The 18339-nt window shown below is 37.4% G+C and overlaps 1 protein-coding gene across 5 annotated transcripts in view; it reads right to left on the reverse strand.

The window, feature by feature from the left end:
- The window catches only part of LOC127644408 (pericentriolar material 1 protein-like), a 63692-nt gene that overhangs the window by 9183 nt on the left and 36170 nt on the right, over positions 1-18339 (reverse strand). For 3 of the 5 annotated variants that reach the window (XM_052127564.1, XM_052127561.1, XM_052127562.1), the window contains 9 exons: positions 17386-17564; positions 17119-17275; positions 11506-11861; positions 11124-11291; positions 7570-7626; positions 6834-7006; positions 5123-5254; positions 4898-5030; positions 4553-4705 (listed from right to left, as the gene is read on the reverse strand). In XM_052127564.1, the coding sequence (XP_051983524.1) occupies positions 4553-4705; positions 4898-5030; positions 5123-5254; positions 6834-7006; positions 7570-7626; positions 11124-11291; positions 11506-11861; positions 17119-17275; positions 17386-17564 (1508 nt within the window). The remainder of the gene's footprint in view (positions 1-4552; positions 4706-4897; positions 5031-5122; positions 5255-6833; positions 7007-7569; positions 7627-11123; positions 11292-11505; positions 11862-17118; positions 17276-17385; positions 17565-18339) is intronic. The other 2 variants (XM_052127563.1, XM_052127565.1) reach the window with 2 other exon arrangements.

The raw sequence follows: 18339 nt of genomic DNA on the forward strand, positions 1-18339 counted from the left end.
CACAAGCCTCTGGATGCAGTGTTATGATCTGGGGTTGCTTCAATTGGCTCAGCAAGATTATGCGGTAAGATCTGAATGTACTGAATGACCAGGTTATCCCATCAATGGATTTTTTTCTTCCCTGACGGCACAGGCATATTCCAGGATGACAATGATAAGATTCATCGAGCTCAAATTGTGAAAGAGTGGTTCAGGGAGCATGAGGAATCAGTTTCACACATGAAATGGCCACCACAGAGTTCTGACCTTAACCCCATTGAAAGTCTTTGAGATGTGCTGGAGAAGACTTAACAGAGTGGTTTGACTCTCCCATCATCACTACAAGATCTCGGCCAAAGATTAATGCAACTTTGGACGTAAATAAATGTTGTGACGTTGCAAAAGGTTATTGAAACTATGCCACGATGAATACATGTCATTATCGAAATTAAAGGCTTCCCAACTAAAATATTAGAGTATGCGTCTTTTTTTTTTTTTGGCCAGGCAGTGTAGATTTTTTAAAGCAATCAGAGCTTTAGCAGTGATAATTACTTGAATTCCCACAATCACAAAAGCAACTCTGATTAAACCATTAAGCTCTGAGGGTGTTTTTAAAGATATTTTTGATACAGTGGCACACCCAAAATAAAAGGCTTTTAACTTGACAAAAAAATAAATAAATAGATGATTATGATATATTCTGAGAGTCTCAGTCTAAGAAACTGCTGAAAAAAAAAAAAAAAAAAAAAAAAAAAAAATCACAAACTTTTTTTTAATATATATATATTTTGTTTCTTATTTGACATTCTATATCTCTGGGTAAAAATAAGGTTGCTCTGAAAAAACTGCATTTGTTTTGTTCCCAATCATGTCAATTGAATCTTAAGTTATAATATATAGTATTATTAGAAGTGCTTGTAACTGAATGTGGGGCCTTCTCTGGGATTGGGAGTGATTACTAGTAAAAAGAAAATCCAGCTACACGTTATTTTAAAACCAACTCTTCATTCCTCCCTTCAGGAAAGACTCTTTAAAAAAAAATACAAAAGGCCTCCCTATTTTTCCAGAGCTGATCAATGTTACCTTCTCTTGCTGGGGATGCTATATGTTTAATAACAGGGAATAGGAAGGAAGACATGGGATGGTTACATTATAAACCGTTAGAAATTTGGCATACATTTATAAATTTTTGATTATCGTCTGTATCACGGTTAAGCAAAACCACCACCACGGCATGCAAGAAATGTACACTTCCTTCTATTCACTTGTATGTGGTACACATTCTGTCGGAGAAATGGAGGAAGGCGGAGCAGCTCTATGTGAGACTGAAAGAATTGAAGAAACAAGGTTTTCAGATACTGACCCTTTTTCGGCAGCCGCCAAAGCAAATTCAATTACATGAATCTTGCGTTCTGAACATGCTTCTCATCAGACACACACAGCTGTGTTTCATGTGATTTTTGCACGCTATCTCTGAAGCATGAAATTGGGCTCCGCAGACACTTGCACTACTCAGCCCGGTTTCTCTCTATCGCGATTCGCGGCACAAACTTCAAAACTTGCTTGACCCATTTTAATTTTACAGAGTTTAGAATTTTTTACCTTAAAGCGCTAAGGAGGAATTCAAACATCTCAAACGACGAGAGAGCCTGACATTATGCCCAACACTGTTGAGGAAAACAGCTAAAACAATGTGTCATATGTCATGCAGAATTTTTAAACTATACATTACCACCCTTAATAAAATTCAGTTCAAATGATGTTTAGATATTAGAAAACAAACCGACTTTGCTTTCAGATATTCAGATATTGTCTACAGAAATGACAAACCATTAAGAGCCTAATGATGAAGTCTTTTGTAATAATAATTCTAGTCAACAACATCAGACTGAAATGTGAAATTTTATATTGTGGTAAGCTTGATTACCAATTTTTGAACACCACCAATTTTTTTTCTCTTTGTAAAGTTCCAAATAAAGAGAAAATTATGTATAAGGAAGTAGTTTTCATTTATAAAAAAATTAATTCAACGACTAATTTTTTCAAAAATAGGCATTACAATATGGTTAATATATAAACCTATTTTCATAGATTTGTTTTGGAAAAATTTAACTATATTGTGATATATATCGTTATTGTGATATAAAATTAGTGATATCATGATATAAGATTTGTCATATCGCCCACCCATTGTTACATTCTTTAAAATGTCTTGCAAAGCGATTGGTAAGGTCATCCCTTTTGATTGAACTCCAATGTTCAGTGATGCGCTCTTTCAGGCAACGAGAAGTTTCCCCAACATAAACTTTATCACAAGTGTATTGCATCATATATATAACTTTTTTAGTTTTGCATGTGATAAAACTATTTATATTGTCTTTAAAAATTGTGACATCTTATATACTGACAGTTGATACAATTACCACATTTGGAGTTACCAAATGGGGCTTTTCCTGTGAGAGTATTGGTAGTAGAATATATTGGGAAATGGGCTCTGACTACTTTGTCCCTAATGTTTCATGCTTGCAAGTGATAAGGGGTAGATCTTTTTGGGAGAAATGATATTATATGACCCACAAAAACAATCGTTTCCTCTCATTGTGGAAAAGATATATTCAGAATCAGAATAAGCTTCATTGCCCCACACACACACACACACACACACACACACACACACACACACACACACACACACACACACACACACACACACACACACACACACACCGGGTGATCCTCTTTGAATACTTTCTTGGTTTTATTTAATTTATGTTAAGGGAATTGTACAATTATTGCAATCCTCTGAGTAAAATGCTAGCAGAAAGTTGTTTACAATGGCGGCTGTGGACTCCTCCTTTCTCAATGCTTTGTGCGTCATAGGTTTTTGACCAATCACAGGCCGCAGCACCTCCCACTCTCCAACAGTCCCTATATGCCTCCAAAGTACCTATTTCAGAGTAGGACCTAAAAATCCCCCAGGAACGGCTAAGAGGAACTATAGTTCCTTTTGTGCGAAAGTGATGAAAAGTACTAGTCCCAGGGGAAAGAACCTAAAACAGGCTTTAGTACTGCCAGTGGGAAAGGGCCTAAAGTAGTCCGAGCCCATCTCCAAATGGAGTCTACAATCAATACTCTCACAGGAAAAGCCCCTTTTGGAAACTTCAAATGTATCACCTGTCAATATACAAGAAATGTCAAGTTTAAGCATCCGGTATACAAAGAAAATATTCATATAAATAGTTTCATCACATGCAAAACTTAAAACGTTTTATGACACAATGCCCTTGTGAAAAAGTTTATGTTGGGGAAACTTCTCGTTGCCTGAGATACCACATCACCGAACAGAAGTTCAATCCAAAGGGATGACCTTACCAATCCCTTGGCAAGACATTTTAAAGAATGTAAATATCCCATGTCTTAATTCCTGTTCCTCTGTACTGAACAAATACAATTTCAAGCAAGAGGAGGTAAAATTGTTCAGCTCCAGAAAAAGAGGGTGGCCTTTTGTATTTTTTATTAAAGGGTCTTCTTCCTGAAGAGTTTGTTTTAAAATAATTCTTACGATTCTTCATAAACTTAAATTCTTTGTTTTTCAAACAATTGTTTTTTCTGCATATATTTGCACAATACCATTAACTGTTTGTGTATTTGTGAGGATGTTTGGAAATGTATTTATGTTTTAATAAAACAAATTGGGTGAGACGCATTTTTTTTTTCTTTTCTTCATTTCATAGATGAAAAGCTTCCATTGGTTTGTTTCTTAAAGGGTAACTAAACCCTAAACCAACTTTTTTTAGTTAATGATCTGTAAGCATGGGGCTTTATTAGTACTGGTCATTGATTCTAGTAATTTTTTTGACATTTGTGTATAAAGTGTTTTAATTCTACAATATATGGTGTAAAAACGTCTGAGTGCTGCCCTCTTCAGGTTGAACGGTGGCTACTGCAGTTGAATTTTCCTATTGGCTGTTGCGGTACTTCGTGACGTAAGCGGTGACAGCTGACGTAAGCAGGTTCCAGCTCACCAAGCCAGATTCATGTACATGTCGTCTTGCGACCGTGTGAGGAATAATAATAACAGAGTCTGACAGCAGCTGTCAATTAATCTGTCACTACGAGTCTCAGGTGCCCCCCCCCCCCGCTCAGCCCCGCACTCGGTTCGTTCCCTCTATCCCCGCCGGGGTCTGCCCACTTTTCCTGCATTTTCAAATATTTCTAGTGGGTGGAGTCAGACTCTGAGCAGGTGTTTAGTTACCCTTTAACTCCTATTCATCGTGGCGTATAATTGGAAGACACTATATGATTTTATTCCAGCCCACTGATAGGTTGTTTGAATCCTGCCTTTGTTTCTATTTGAATGTTTCCTTTTTTACATCTGTATTCTTTTAGCCATGAAGAAGGCCGCTGTGCTGAAATGCATTGGCAAATCAAGTTTTATTCCTTGTTTTTCACCATTCCACGAGTGTTGCTGGATTTGCTTTTTACTAGTGCTTTGTTTTTTCCACACACCTTGCTTGTTTTCTGAAGTTGCACAAGAACTACTCGACAACATTGGGAGTGATTACAGCAGTACCTTGAGTGAATGGTGAGGCTGCAGCAGCAGCAGCAGCAGCAGCAGCTCCAGGGCTGTGCTCAGGGTTAACTGTTTTATACTCAGACCTCAGCTTCATGCGCTCATACTCTCTCATCCTGGCCAAGGCCTTATCTAAATGAATCACTGTGTTACCTAGAGCAGCAGATAGGAAAGTGAGGAAGAGGAGGTAGAGATAGATGGAGGAGCAAAGGAACATGAATGTATCCCAGGAATCAGCCAAGCTCCAGCCCAGCAAAGCAAGCATGACCATGTAAGCAACCAATCTAATGTGTGGTTTAGCACTCATTATGGACCTGTATGTCCAAGGCAGCTCTGTTTTCTTACCCAGGTCATCACTAGCGAAGGGCTCCAGGTTGGAGGAGGTGGACAGCAGGCTCTCGTTGTCCATCAAGTCTCCGTCCCCTGTCCTCATCACTCCAGAGCTTGATTTAATCACTTCATTCTTCTCAGATGCATCCTGACAACGGATACAATTAAAATGAGCTTGTGTGATTACTTAAAATGAGATGAAAGAGTTGGGGGAGTTGATAAAGACAGCAAATGTCTCACATTGTCGCTGGTGGCCAGACTCTCGCTGGGTGTGAGCTCAGACTGGGAGCCTGTGGCCCACACAGCTGGACCCAGAGAAGACTCCTGCTCATCTGCTACACTCTTCTCTGTTAGGTGCCTCGTTAAAATGTCCTGAAAATCCAGGCCAGATATACGTATAATACCATGCAAGTCTAACTTTTTTGTGGTTCTTATCATTAAATTACAAAAGGAAATTGCACAAACTGTATTAAAAACAGATCTATTGATATGGTAATGAAAATAGCAACTTGATATTAAAAGGATAGTCTTTATTTTCTCAACACATCATGTTGCTCCAAACCCATTTGATTTCCTTCCGTGGAATACAAAAGGACAATTTTGAAAAGACTGTACATGGCTTTTCAGGTGAACTACTCCTTCAACATAAAATAGTATGACTACTTACATTTCTAAATACATTTCTGAACATATCAGAGCATCCAAGGCAGACCTGGGCAACTTACAGCCCACGGGCTGGATCCACATGGTTTAGTGTGGCCAGCGGCTCATTTATCCTAAAAGCGTTTTTTTAATTGGATGTTTCCTTTATCTTGCATTGAGACCTATCTAGCCTCCACAAGCATTTATTATGCTCAGGGCTGCCAGATAAGAGATGCAACACCCCCAATTTGAGATTTATACTTTCGCAAATTGGAAGTATTCCACCTAATGTTATACTTATTTTGAGCAATCAGGCAACCATGCATGCAAGGGCACTCTTTCTATCTCTCAATTTCCCCTTTGAACAAACGTAGCAATCTCTAGTGCAATATTCTGCTCAAGGAAAAGTGTTATACGGCCACTATGCGTCCATTCTTGAGGCTGCTTGCAATGTTTGGTGCTACTAAGTTTGCAGGTAAACCTCCTCAGTGATGAAATAAAATTTTTAAGTAGATCTCGGCATCACTGAGGTTTAATCATTGACATGCATGCAAAAGCAAGCGAGAGACGAATACGTATTTTTTAAAGTCTCCTCACACCTCTATGTTAATCTAACTCTTGAATTAATAATTTTTCATAGTCATGCAGCCTGTCTTATTCAGTTGAGTGCTGAATGGAAAGTCAAACCAAGTAAATTCACCCGCTTTGGGTCAAACATTAAAAGTTCTAAAATGTTATTTAATTTTTTTTATTAAAACAGACCCCTGATGTAGAGAGTGTTAAATGGAATAATAAATTAACAGGGAAGTAGAGATGGTAAAATAAATAATTTATAATAAGCTCAGCCTTTATTCCATTTTTTAATGCCTGGTAGAAAAGTACCTACATTTGTAGAGCAATAAAATACTTTGGCAATTGCAGAACAGTCCCATAAGTCATATATACACTTCAGAAAATATAGTAAACAACTATTTCTGGGATTAAAAGATACAAAAACCAAATCAATGCGGAACATTGTATCTCAAAAGGAATACAATGTGGCCCTCTATGCACTTCTTAAAGCCTGATGTGGCCTCTTTACCAAGAGAGTTGCCCACCCCTGATCCAAGGCATAACTACGCCTTCAGAGAAGCTTTCTGTAAATTTGTAATGCTTGTCATTTGTAAGGTTCAACACATTCCCAACCCTTTGTATATTCATTGTGTATAAAATTTGGGCTAATAAGAATGCTTTTACTACCAAAATAGTGTAATAATCTCAGTTTAGCTCTGTCTGTAAAAGCTTGAGCAGGTTTGAGAGCTCCACTCACCTGTAATGAGTAGAGTGCCCTCTGGCGCAAATAGTCTGTATTAAGCAGCTGAAGCTCATGGAAGAGCTCAATGAGGAAGTGAGGGCGAGATTCATTCTGAGAGATCAGAGTAGCCACCTCAGAGTAGATGGTCTCTCTCAGGGCCTCAAAGAGAGAGAAATCACTACTTGCATCTAGAGAAGAGAAATATACACCATCATAGCAAAATAAGAGCGAGGATGAACTCAGATATTTACTATAAACTAGCAGCATGGCAAGGGTGTGTTTAACAACTGAAGAGATCTAAGCTCTAAACTTCATAAAGTATTTTCCATGTCAATACAAAACCATGCTCAGGTTTACAGTTCTGTGACTGCAACTCTCAAAAACCAAAAAAACAGTAGATTCTTCCCTACCTCCAACAAAAGCTCTATGCATGCTGAAATTACATTTAGCTGTTTACAATGTTTAATTTAATGGTTCTCCTTAACGCTATTCTTGAAGTAAATAACAATACTTGTCCATAACAATGTACTTTTATTCAGCAAACTTGCATCTACAGTATATGCATGTACATGTATCTACAGATGTTAGATTCTTAGCCTCAAAGTAAAAAACAATTGCCTGGCTAAGACCAAGCTCTCTTTTTATGTGGTGACAATTTAGAAAAAGGAAGGAGGGAAAAAACATGCAGGTAAAGAAAAAGGCTTTAAACAAGCAGTTAGCAGATCAAACAGCAGACAAACTTGTGAGTTACCTGGAACTTCAGTGCATGCAATTCTGTTAGAGAGAAAAGGTGTTCTCCAAGCATATGCTGTGACGAAACCAAGAAAACAAAAGCCAAAATGAAATGTGAACACAAACAGAAATGAAAATGAAATTAGTGACGTATAGGGCTGGGTATTGTTAAAAAAAAGATTTATAACGATACCGATATCTTGACTTCGATTTCTGTTCCTAAACAATCTTTTTCCGATACCAATTTTATGAAATCAATTTCAACAAGATTACAAACATTACCTCAAAAAACATTTTTCAGTCTGTCGACTTTTTTTAATAGATCTTCTGGTAGAGGCTATAACATTATTGTGAAGAGAAAAAAAAACAAGAAAGCTAAACTCTTAGTTTAGCCAACCCTAAGGATAAGTACGGTTTAACAAGATAACTAGTTTAATGGGAGTTAAACTTGATCAGATACTGTCAACCTTAAAGCATATTTAGCATCGATTTAGCTAGCTATTTATAGCCATACATCCAAACTAGTGCTGCACGATAAATCATATCGCAATCGCAATGTCAACCTGTGCGATTATATGATGGCAAAATGCTGCGATTATATTAAATAAATAAGTGCATGTGTGGACGTGACAGCCCATTCTCTCTGAGAGCTGTTTGCACATTTTCTACACTGCTAATAAAAAGATGACCAGTCAGTCTCAGTTTAGGGAGTGGCACGTGTGGTCATGTCATGTCAGTTTCCGGTGTTCAGCGTGGAGATAGATGCCAAGCAAACAGACACTGAATTGGTGGCCAGAAAAAATAACACGGATCATAGCTTGGCGATATATCTTTATTTCATCCTTAATTAAAGTTCATATAATATGGGAGTGTGCCATGTAAATAAACACAAACTCCAAAACTGTCATTCTCGGTGCGATCAGAGCCGCTTCAACCAGTCGCGGAACAGACACAATCTGAGCGGGAGTCGAGACTGGCAGAGATATAAAGTTCTGCCGGGTGATGCGCACCACAACAACAACAACAGTTTTAGTGGTTTGAGTGAACCACACGTTTATATCCAGTTTCCTTTTCAAAAGAGTTTATAGAAAGTACATGTTACCTCCTGCTTAAATGTCCCTGTTTGTTTGGACAATCTTATTTTCATGAAAATTTGTATGTTCTTATTTATTGTTCCATTTTATTTAGGTGTAATATTGAGAAAATAACAAGTTTGCAGTAATGCAAAGATGTTATTATTTAATTTTGTAAAAATATTATTTTAATTTGAAAACAATGCATTTATTGTTACTAATTTGTATGTTTGAGTTGAGAAATACACATTTCAGCATTATCAGTAATCTATTTGTGCATTTTACTTGATAACCAAGCAAGTGGACTCATGCTACCATTTGTTTATTATATCGCAGGTTCCAGTTTATAGGACTATGTCACCGCGCACAGAAACGTTAATTTAACAAGTACACAAGCATGTACCACTACAAGTTAGCCGATTTTGTTTGTTGGTTTGTTTGCTAAAGGTTAACCATACCTGTCGGTGTCCCAGTCATAACGCCGCTGCATTCATCAGTAGTTTTGGAGGACTCGTGGTGGGCATGTTCAAGGAAGCTCTGTGGCAGGACGCTGTCAAAGATGGTGCAACTTTCTGCTCTTAAGTTTATTCCATGCACTGTCAAGTGCTTCATCAGATTTATCATGTTGCCAGTCTTGGCAGCAATTATTTTGTCGCAAATATTGCATCGCGCGCTGTTGGCATCGAGCCTGGTGAAATGTAGCCACACTTTTGAACTTCTCCACATCTTTAACATCTATGGGGTTGGGATACCTACACACTACAGCCTCACGTGTGAGCCGCATCTCTGGGCATAACCAGCATAAACTAGTGTTTTTCCATGAATGCCTAAACACAGCCAATCACCGGCACTTTTCGATTTGGGCACATCTAGCATGCTACATGCTTATCACTGACGTTGACGAGATTAAGCCCGTAGGTATCGAAATTTGGTACCAAACGACAAGACATTTTTTGATACTCGATAGTTTAGAGGCAATTCGGTCGGTGGCAAAAATATATCGAAGTCCCAGCCCTAGTGACATAAAAATATAAAACAATATGAGGACACAGAGATCATAAGATGTGTGATGTCCAAAATAAAGGAGAATGGAAACAAAAAGTAGCTTGTCTTGCTAGTCTGTTATGCCAGATGATTTTCATAGCACCCTTTGAGAATGTACAAAATATTGTGGCACCCCAAAGGGGGGTGCATTGTTTACAGATAGTTAAAAGGATAGTTCACCAAAAATGAAAATTCTGTCATGATTACTCAAGCATATGTTGTTCCAAGCCATCTGCATTTCTCTCTTCTGTGGAACACAAAAGGAGACGTTAGGCTAAATGTTAGCCCTAGTCACCTTTCACTTACATTCTTCTTTTTATTTTCTTCATACAATGAAAGTGAATGGTGACTGAGACTAACAGTTTGCCTAACATCTCCTTTTAAGGTCAACTATTCCTTTAAGAGTGGTGTTATCCCTTTAATAAACCAATACTCTCCAGTTTAAAGTTGACAAAATTTACAGAAAATTAACAGATGAGATCCTGAAAGAGGGGACATTGCTGCTAAATCAGTTATGTTTATTGAAAATAGATAATATTATGTATAAGATAGATACAAATATAATATTTGGGATATCATGCATGTACAGTATATTATTAATAATATAGTTTTTATTTTATTTAAACCGTTAAAGAGGCCTAGTTATTAAAATGACTAATTCACAAGGCAGAGAAAATACTTGTACAGGTAAGATGGAGATGAGATATCTATCATGTGTTTGACAGGATGAAGTTGTCTGAAGCATTTCTCTTCAACCTACAGCTGTTCTGGTAGCATTACACACAAAGCACTTTTGCTATTTCTGCCTTTGTTATCAAAGCAGCTGTAATATGAGCAAGCACGATGATGTGACACAGAAAAAAGATTGCTCCGATGCTGCACACTTGCATTGTAGGCAGCTCCGTTGATTGTAAACAGGAGCGATTATTTATCGTGTTGCTTGCTTGCAGAGACACTGTATATCAATGCTCTTCACGATGATTGAGCACAATGAACTGCTGAATGCAGCAAGCGCAAATGAGAGATGCAGTGGCAGTAATATTATTATTATTACTTGTTATTATTCAGAAATGTATGACATTCCGGTTTTTAATAATTTTTATATGCATTTTTGGGATTTTTTAAATGTCTGAAGGGTTTTTCACATCGCACACCTGACCTTGCCAAACGGCACCCCGTTTGGGAAATGCTGACCAAGCTAATGTCCTCTGGTTAAACCTAAGAGTTGGATGTCATTAGTCAACATTTAAATAATAATGAACTATTTTAGTTGGGGCATTCGGGCTATGATGCTAATATGACTACAAATTAACCAGGGAAAAAGTTAGTGTACAAGTCTAGTGTGTAGTTTTGAATATTTCCCAAAAACAATGAATGAGCATATTCATTTTGCAGTTTGATAATGTATTGTGGACTATTGTGATGTATATTTGTAGCAGCATAAAGTTAGTCATACCAGACGAGAGGTCGTTTGGCTTGCTGTTCTTAGTCTTGCTGTCCAGTTTTTCTTGTGTGAGTTTGTCTAGTAGACCCTGGTTGAGATCTTTGAGTTTGACCTGAGAGGAGCAGTCTCTATTCTGATCAAAATGAGCGTCACTTGAAACACTGTCACTCTCCAAAGCTGCTGAAAGGGAAAATAACACAGCAAATTAACACCATTTGATTTAATCGGGTGACTTTTAACTATTGCCTTTTCAAAAAAAAACTTTACATAACATAACTTTACGAAACATTAAGCAAAGCTTCTGTAAACCCAATTAATAATGTGAATAAGACAAGTTTTGCTTTTCAATGTGCTTTAAATGTTTGGTGTCAGTCACCTCTAAACATAGACACACCTGTGTTTTTCGGACCCCTGCCTCTCTTGAGGTGCCGGCTCTTTGTTTTGGGGGTCTTGCCTCTAGAGGACAGGCTGGCCTGTGTCGCAGCCTTGTGTCCTGCTCTGAACGTCTTTGTGACAGTGGTGGGGTCTACCCTCTCTTGCAGGCTGCTCAGAGACTCTTGGGAGTCAGGAATGTAGGAGCGATCCCAGGAGGTAGAAGGGTGAGGGACTGGAGAGGAGGAGGGGGAGTCCTCCTCCATCTGACTGGGATGGTCTGAGGGGAGGGTGGGTCTCCGATTACAGCGATTCAAAGAGGAGTTTAACCAGCTCGAGTTATGAGGGTCAGTCACAGTATCAGGCTGAGACTTGAACCTGGAGAGAGGAAAACACACAACATTTTTGCAATTAAGTGTAATTTTGGTATTCGTTTTGGACAATTATTAACTAGGCCATTCAGTTGACTTTTAAGTTAGCAGTCTGCTAACCAACATTTAAGGTGCCTGAACACACTCAATGTGTGTTTAATCATCTGGTAAGTTTACACCATGTATTTTTACTGTGATTTTTATTTTCTACAAATGGTTTACACTTGTTTACTTGGATTTTGCAGAAATGAAGTAGAATTACAGTTAATTTCGCTGCTGCATTATCCAGTAGCCCATTTAACTATTATGTGTTAAATATTTTTGCTGACTAAAATTAATAATTCTACTAAGATCAGTTGAATACATATAGATTCTAATATTCATACCATCATAGGATATTTGATAGGTATGAACCAAAATTTCAGCCACCGAAAGATTAAAAAAAGGCAGAACATTTGAACAGAAACTGTTACTTTAAAATCCGGTGACAGAATCACTCATATGGAAAAAAGCATTGTTTATGTTGCACATTAAAGTCCACAAAAAATTAACGCATTTAATCGCAATGCTTTCCTGAGAGATTCAAGCTTGTAGTACCACCTGTTTACGCCAGAGGGCAGTAAGTGACATTTCAGCTGTGTGAGAAATGCACAGTATATTTCAGTGAACAAAACATGAACAAATCTTCAGCGGACACACAATATAAACATGCGAACCAAGGGATCTCAAGATGTGTTTAAAGATTGAGTATTAAACTATATTTAACTTGACACAGTGAACTAAACATTTTACTTTTATGACGCAACACACCCGAGACACGACACAAGCATGTCTGATGCAGGTCGTACGGTCTTTACCTCACAAATATTTAATTACCAACAAGGTTAAGGAGGTGTCCTTTAAACTGTTACACCGTTTTTACCCTGTCAATCTTTAAGAAACATGCTCCCTGAAATAGATCCACTTTGCTCCTGTAATGCTGTAGATTAATCTGCCTCTCACATTTTTTGGGAATGTGTCCATGTTGTAGCATTTTGGAGAAAATTTAGTTTGTTTGTACGTACCTCTATTTTAACTAGTTTTTCTTTGCTTTTATTAAGACGTTTTATTTGGTTTTCACAGTTTTGATAAGTTAATATTTTCTGATTGATCTGTTTATTTTTCTTGCCAAGTTTTTTAATACATAACTGTAAATTTATGTCTATAAAGCCCCTATTTGCACTTTTTTGTAAAGACTTAAAATATTATTTAAATACTCTTTGTAACTCCAACACCAACAAAGAATTGAAAACCACTGCATTATGTAATGAATATAATGTCTTGGCATTATAGTGTACTATGTATACCCCTGGCTTGTTTAAAAAAAAAAATAAAAGTCTGACGCAGGTGTGCATTGACGGGTCCTTAAACAAGCCCTAATAATAAATCTCCAACTGATTTACAAATTCACTTGTGAAATGGATTGCTGTGAACTGTATGCCAATGTTGACTTATGTTCAAGAATATGGTAGTAAACAATACATTGTATTCTAAAGCCGCTTTTTGAACGAGCTTATCAATGATTAACTCTTCTGCCACAAGATTGTAATGCACTTTAATTATCTGAATATTGTTTTATTTTATATATATTTTTTTTATATTTAAAGATATCTGTATAATTATTTCATCATTATATATTGAATTATTGTTATATGAGGGGCTTTCTCAGCAAATATTTGGATGTGCGATTAAATAAATCGGGACACAAATGTAATTAATTCGATAAAAAAAATTGTAATCGATTGACAGCCCTAATATATATATATATATATATATATCTATGTCGCAACTTCAGTTGCAACAATAAATGGTAAAACATAGATACTTGCGTTATTTAAAAAATATAGGCTACTATAGGTCTACTGTCTATATTTTTATTGATATACATTTTATTTAGCTATAAGATAATACACTTTACAGGTAAAGCAGTCCAAATTATATACATTTGTGAAAAACTCATGTTGGGTCATTGTAAAAGCTTTCTTTTCGGTGCATGCGTTTATGCGTACATAGTAATTAATAGTAAAATAAAATTTCTGACAGATTTAGTGTTTATTAAAAAAATAAGTTCACCTATAAATGCTTAGTGCGCATATATATATATATATATATATATATATAATGCATACTAATGAACCACGAATCGAAATATGAGGTCAATTTGCAAAAATGCTAAGATGATATATATACACATGCAAATTTCATCTACTCAATATATGACGCATCGAAAATTATTTTAGGGCAATTGACAAGTACTGTAAGCTGATAAATGGGCACCACTATTATGATCATTGTATCGAGAGCTATAAAGTAGCCACAGATTGCCTGGCGCTCACTGTGTAGTTGGGGCATACTTACAATGACTCGAAGGTTGCATTTGATGGCACAACAAGTGCTGGACTTGCTACAAAATATTAATGAGATTGAATCGGAGGGCAAGGAATGTGAGGTATTCGATGGAGAGGAGGAGAGAGGCGATGGAGGTGGCGTTGATATTGAATCTGATTCAGGATCAGACTCTGAAATTGAGTGTGCTGGGGACTCATTTCAAGAGGTTGCAAGAGATGGCACAGTATGTGTTGAACAAAATCCTGGCAACCCTCGGGGTAGAGCCCAAGAGGCCAATATAATGAGAGAAACCCTAGGGCCAACATCTTATGCCAAGGACAATATTACAAGTTAATTGAGCAGCTTACAGTGTTTGATTGACACAGGCATGTGGTAAAACATACGAAAGTACACTGATGAGGAAGCTGGATGGAATAATGCTGAAAAGTTCAAACAGACAGAAAACAAACTAAAAGCATTTGTTGGTCTCGTTTATTTAAGAGGTGTTACGGGAGGCAAAGCATGAAATTGGGTGACTTTTGGTCTAATGAATCTGGCCACCTTTTTTTTAGAGACAATGTCGCGACAGAAATTCCGAGATATCATGCGCTATCTGCGCTTTGATGACAAGAACACGAGAGCTGCCCGCCTTGTGACAGATAGATTTGCCATGATATATGAGATATTTGACAAATTTGTGAAAAACATCTTTGCTTCATAGACGCCTGGTGAGAACATAACAGTTGATGAACAACTATTCCCTACCAAGGCGTGCCATCTTTCACACAGTACATGGCCAATAAACTGGACAAATTTGGCATAAATTTCTGGGTGGCCACTGATGTTGAAACAAAATACATGCTGAACACATATCCCTATCTAGGGAAACACGACAGTAGGCCGGCTGGTCAGAGGTTATTGGACAATGTTGTCATGCTTCTGGTTGAGCCTTTCCTGTGAAAGGGAAGAAATGTAACGACAGACAATTTCTTCACTTCGTTGCAACTGGCAAACAATCTTTTGGCGAACAAAACCACCATTGTTGGCACAATGAATAAAATCAGACGAGAGATGCCCCCATGTACATAGGCACAGTCGGAAAGATTTTCCACTAATGTAATGAGGGCTGGAAAAGTCACACTCACTATTTAACTGGCAAAGCCAAAGAAAAATATATGCATCCTGCGTACAATGCATCAGACAGTTTCAAATGATAATGGCACAAAGAAACTACCCTATACAATTCCCCACTATAATAGCATTGATGTAATGGACCAGATGGCACGACTGGATCCACGGTAAAGGATGGATCCCGTCGCTGGCATTTAGTGTTTTACAACGTCTTGGACCTGGATGCAGTTAATGCACACATTCTGTACAAACATGGACGTAACCATCAGCAGAGAGCAATTTATTCTTGAGCTGGTAAAGGAGCTTTGTGCGCATCAAAAAAATGACAAAGGCAGCAGGTGTAGTAGCACAGAAGCAACTTTTTCCTCGAACCCCTTCCCCACCTGCCAAAAGGAGACAATGTCAAGTCGGCAGATGTTCAAGGAACAAAACTTTTGAGGTCTGCCAGGCATGTAAGTGACTTGTCTGTGGCACATGCTCCAAGAAACCACCACAGGTGTGTTTGGAATGTTGACAAAGTGGAAAATGACGCATGACGCAGTCATTGAGGGGGAGTGCACTCTAGATTTCGGCTGTTGGTTGAGTATACCGGCACATAGAAAACATAAATAGCACTAATATAGTATTTCTTTTTTATTTTTATTTGGGTAGAACATATTTGTATTTAATCTTGCATATTATAGCAGAATGTATAGTATAATGGAAAATTCATATATTTTTGTAGCCTATATTCCAATTTACTAAATATTTACTATTTACCAAAAAGCCATAAACGCACAAACAATTTAAAGTTTCGCCTCCTTCTTTACAGTTGTTTTTCCAAGTTCAATAAATGGTAAAAATGCAGCCTCTCTCATGTCTTTATTGTAAACTAACACACAAAACAACGACACTTATACACCATGTGCCATTTTCACAATGGAGTCAATGTGTGAAATGAGATATTGTGTGAGATGATAGTGCCCAGGAACCTGAATGCCCACATTTGCATTCCATGTGAGAGGGGGTTGGGATGTTGGAAATGTATATGGCAGAGTTACAAACATCAACATTCACAGTTCAGTTTACTGAATCAATAGCTTAGTTAGTCTATAAGCATTTATAGGCCACATTTTTTTTAATGAACACGAAATCTGTTCAGGAACTTAATTGCGCACACACAAAAATAATTATCATGGTCCTTATATCATAATAATTATTATAATATTAAGATAATATTGTCTTCTTAAATATTCTGAAATGGTAATGCAAGAGCGCCATCTAGAGATCATTGTGTCAATAGCAGTGTCCCTGTCTGAAGACTGACCCCTTAATCGCGGTCTTCTGACCCCTTAATCGCGCTAAGAGTAGGTTACAGTGGCTCTGCGCTTCTAGTGTTAAAGAATCCATTCCACATTCCAGGCCCACATACAAAGTGGTGGGGAAAATGTGGCAATAATACTGGCTTTATGTTCACGGAATATTTTCACAGGAATTAATGTTAATTTTTCTGCTGTATTATCCAGTCGAGTAGACAACAATAAATGTTTTCTTAATAGGCTATTTTAGAATGAAATGTGTAGTTACAGAAATATGGCAACAGTGTACCCCTAATAATAACATTAAGAACTTGTTCAATTATTCCAAACAAAGTCTAAATTAAATTTTTTGGCCCAATGTGTTCAGAATTTTCGGTTTCAGGCCATTTCGGGTCATCGCTAATATTTGACAGCTTTACATTATGTATTTTAGATTTTGTCATAAATATATAAAAATCACATCTGTACCGTTTCTCAGTGTTGTTTAGTGGTGATCTCTGTAGAGGAGGAAAACTCATGTACTCTGTTTTAAGGGATATGTTTGCATCATGCTGTTGATCTGAACTGGCCTGGTTGTGCTGGAACTCTCCTACTGAGGAAGGAAACATGGGGCTGAAATTGAAGCCTTGAGAGAGAAAGTGATAAGAGAGGCAAACAAATTAGAGAAAAGTTAACAGATTACTTGAGTGAATTTCAGGGCCATGATCTACAGTCAGAGACTGATTATGGACTTACCAGTAGGGAAAGGAGAGAAGTTGGGAAGCCCGGGCATGTTGAGTGTATTAACAGTTGGGTAGTTTAAGAACAGCGCATGAGGCACAGAATCATGAGCAACATTCTGATGCAGCTGTTGACCTGACAATGACTGATTCTGCTGCTTCTGCCTTAACAGATCATTCAAAGCTTGTTTCAACCTGCCACAAAAAAGGAGCCCATTTTAAAAGCTGTGACTAGGGCTTGAGTCCTCATAAAAAGAACCAATCTGCGACTTTTCCAATTCACCCACAAACTAATATATATATATCTATGAACAGTGAAACAAAGAAAAAAAAAAGTTTCATATTCAAACTGCCACCATTGGTGTATGAGTGTGTGTGTGAATGGGTGATTGGGAAACAGTGTAAAGCGCTTTGGTAACCTCTAAGGTTAAAAAAAGCGCTATATAAGTGCAGACCATTTACCATCCACCGTCTACCAGTTTTAGTCCATTTTGTGATAGGGTCTCATCCCACTAATCAACATTCGCTTTTGAAACCCAGTTAACTTGAATAGTAGAGATGCTACAATCAGGTTATTAACATCCGATACAGATCTAAATTTTCTTTTCATCTAATCATCCAATGAAAATTAAACTTTTTATCAGCAGCTCTGTCAAAACTGGTTATATGTAAGTGTTCTGCTCAATGTCAACTGAATTTTCCTGGTGGTAATTCCATAGTTGTTGCCTAGTTTTGCAGTCAACCTACTAGTTAAGCCTTGACTTAAGAACAGGTGGTGCCACCAAATTAAGCACTGACTTAGTTACAAACTAACTAGTAGTTACTAACCCCTTACTGTGAACTTAACATCCCATCTTACATGAGACCTTACGCACAGCTGGTGCAACCCTACCCAGATCTGTTAGATTTCATTTATACTTACAAGTCTGACATTTTAATATAAATCTGCTTCTTTCTCCCTTGTTTACAT

This window comes from Xyrauchen texanus, chromosome 5, assembly GCF_025860055.1.
Source record: "Xyrauchen texanus isolate HMW12.3.18 chromosome 5, RBS_HiC_50CHRs, whole genome shotgun sequence".
NCBI lineage: Eukaryota > Metazoa > Chordata > Actinopteri > Cypriniformes > Catostomidae > Xyrauchen > Xyrauchen texanus.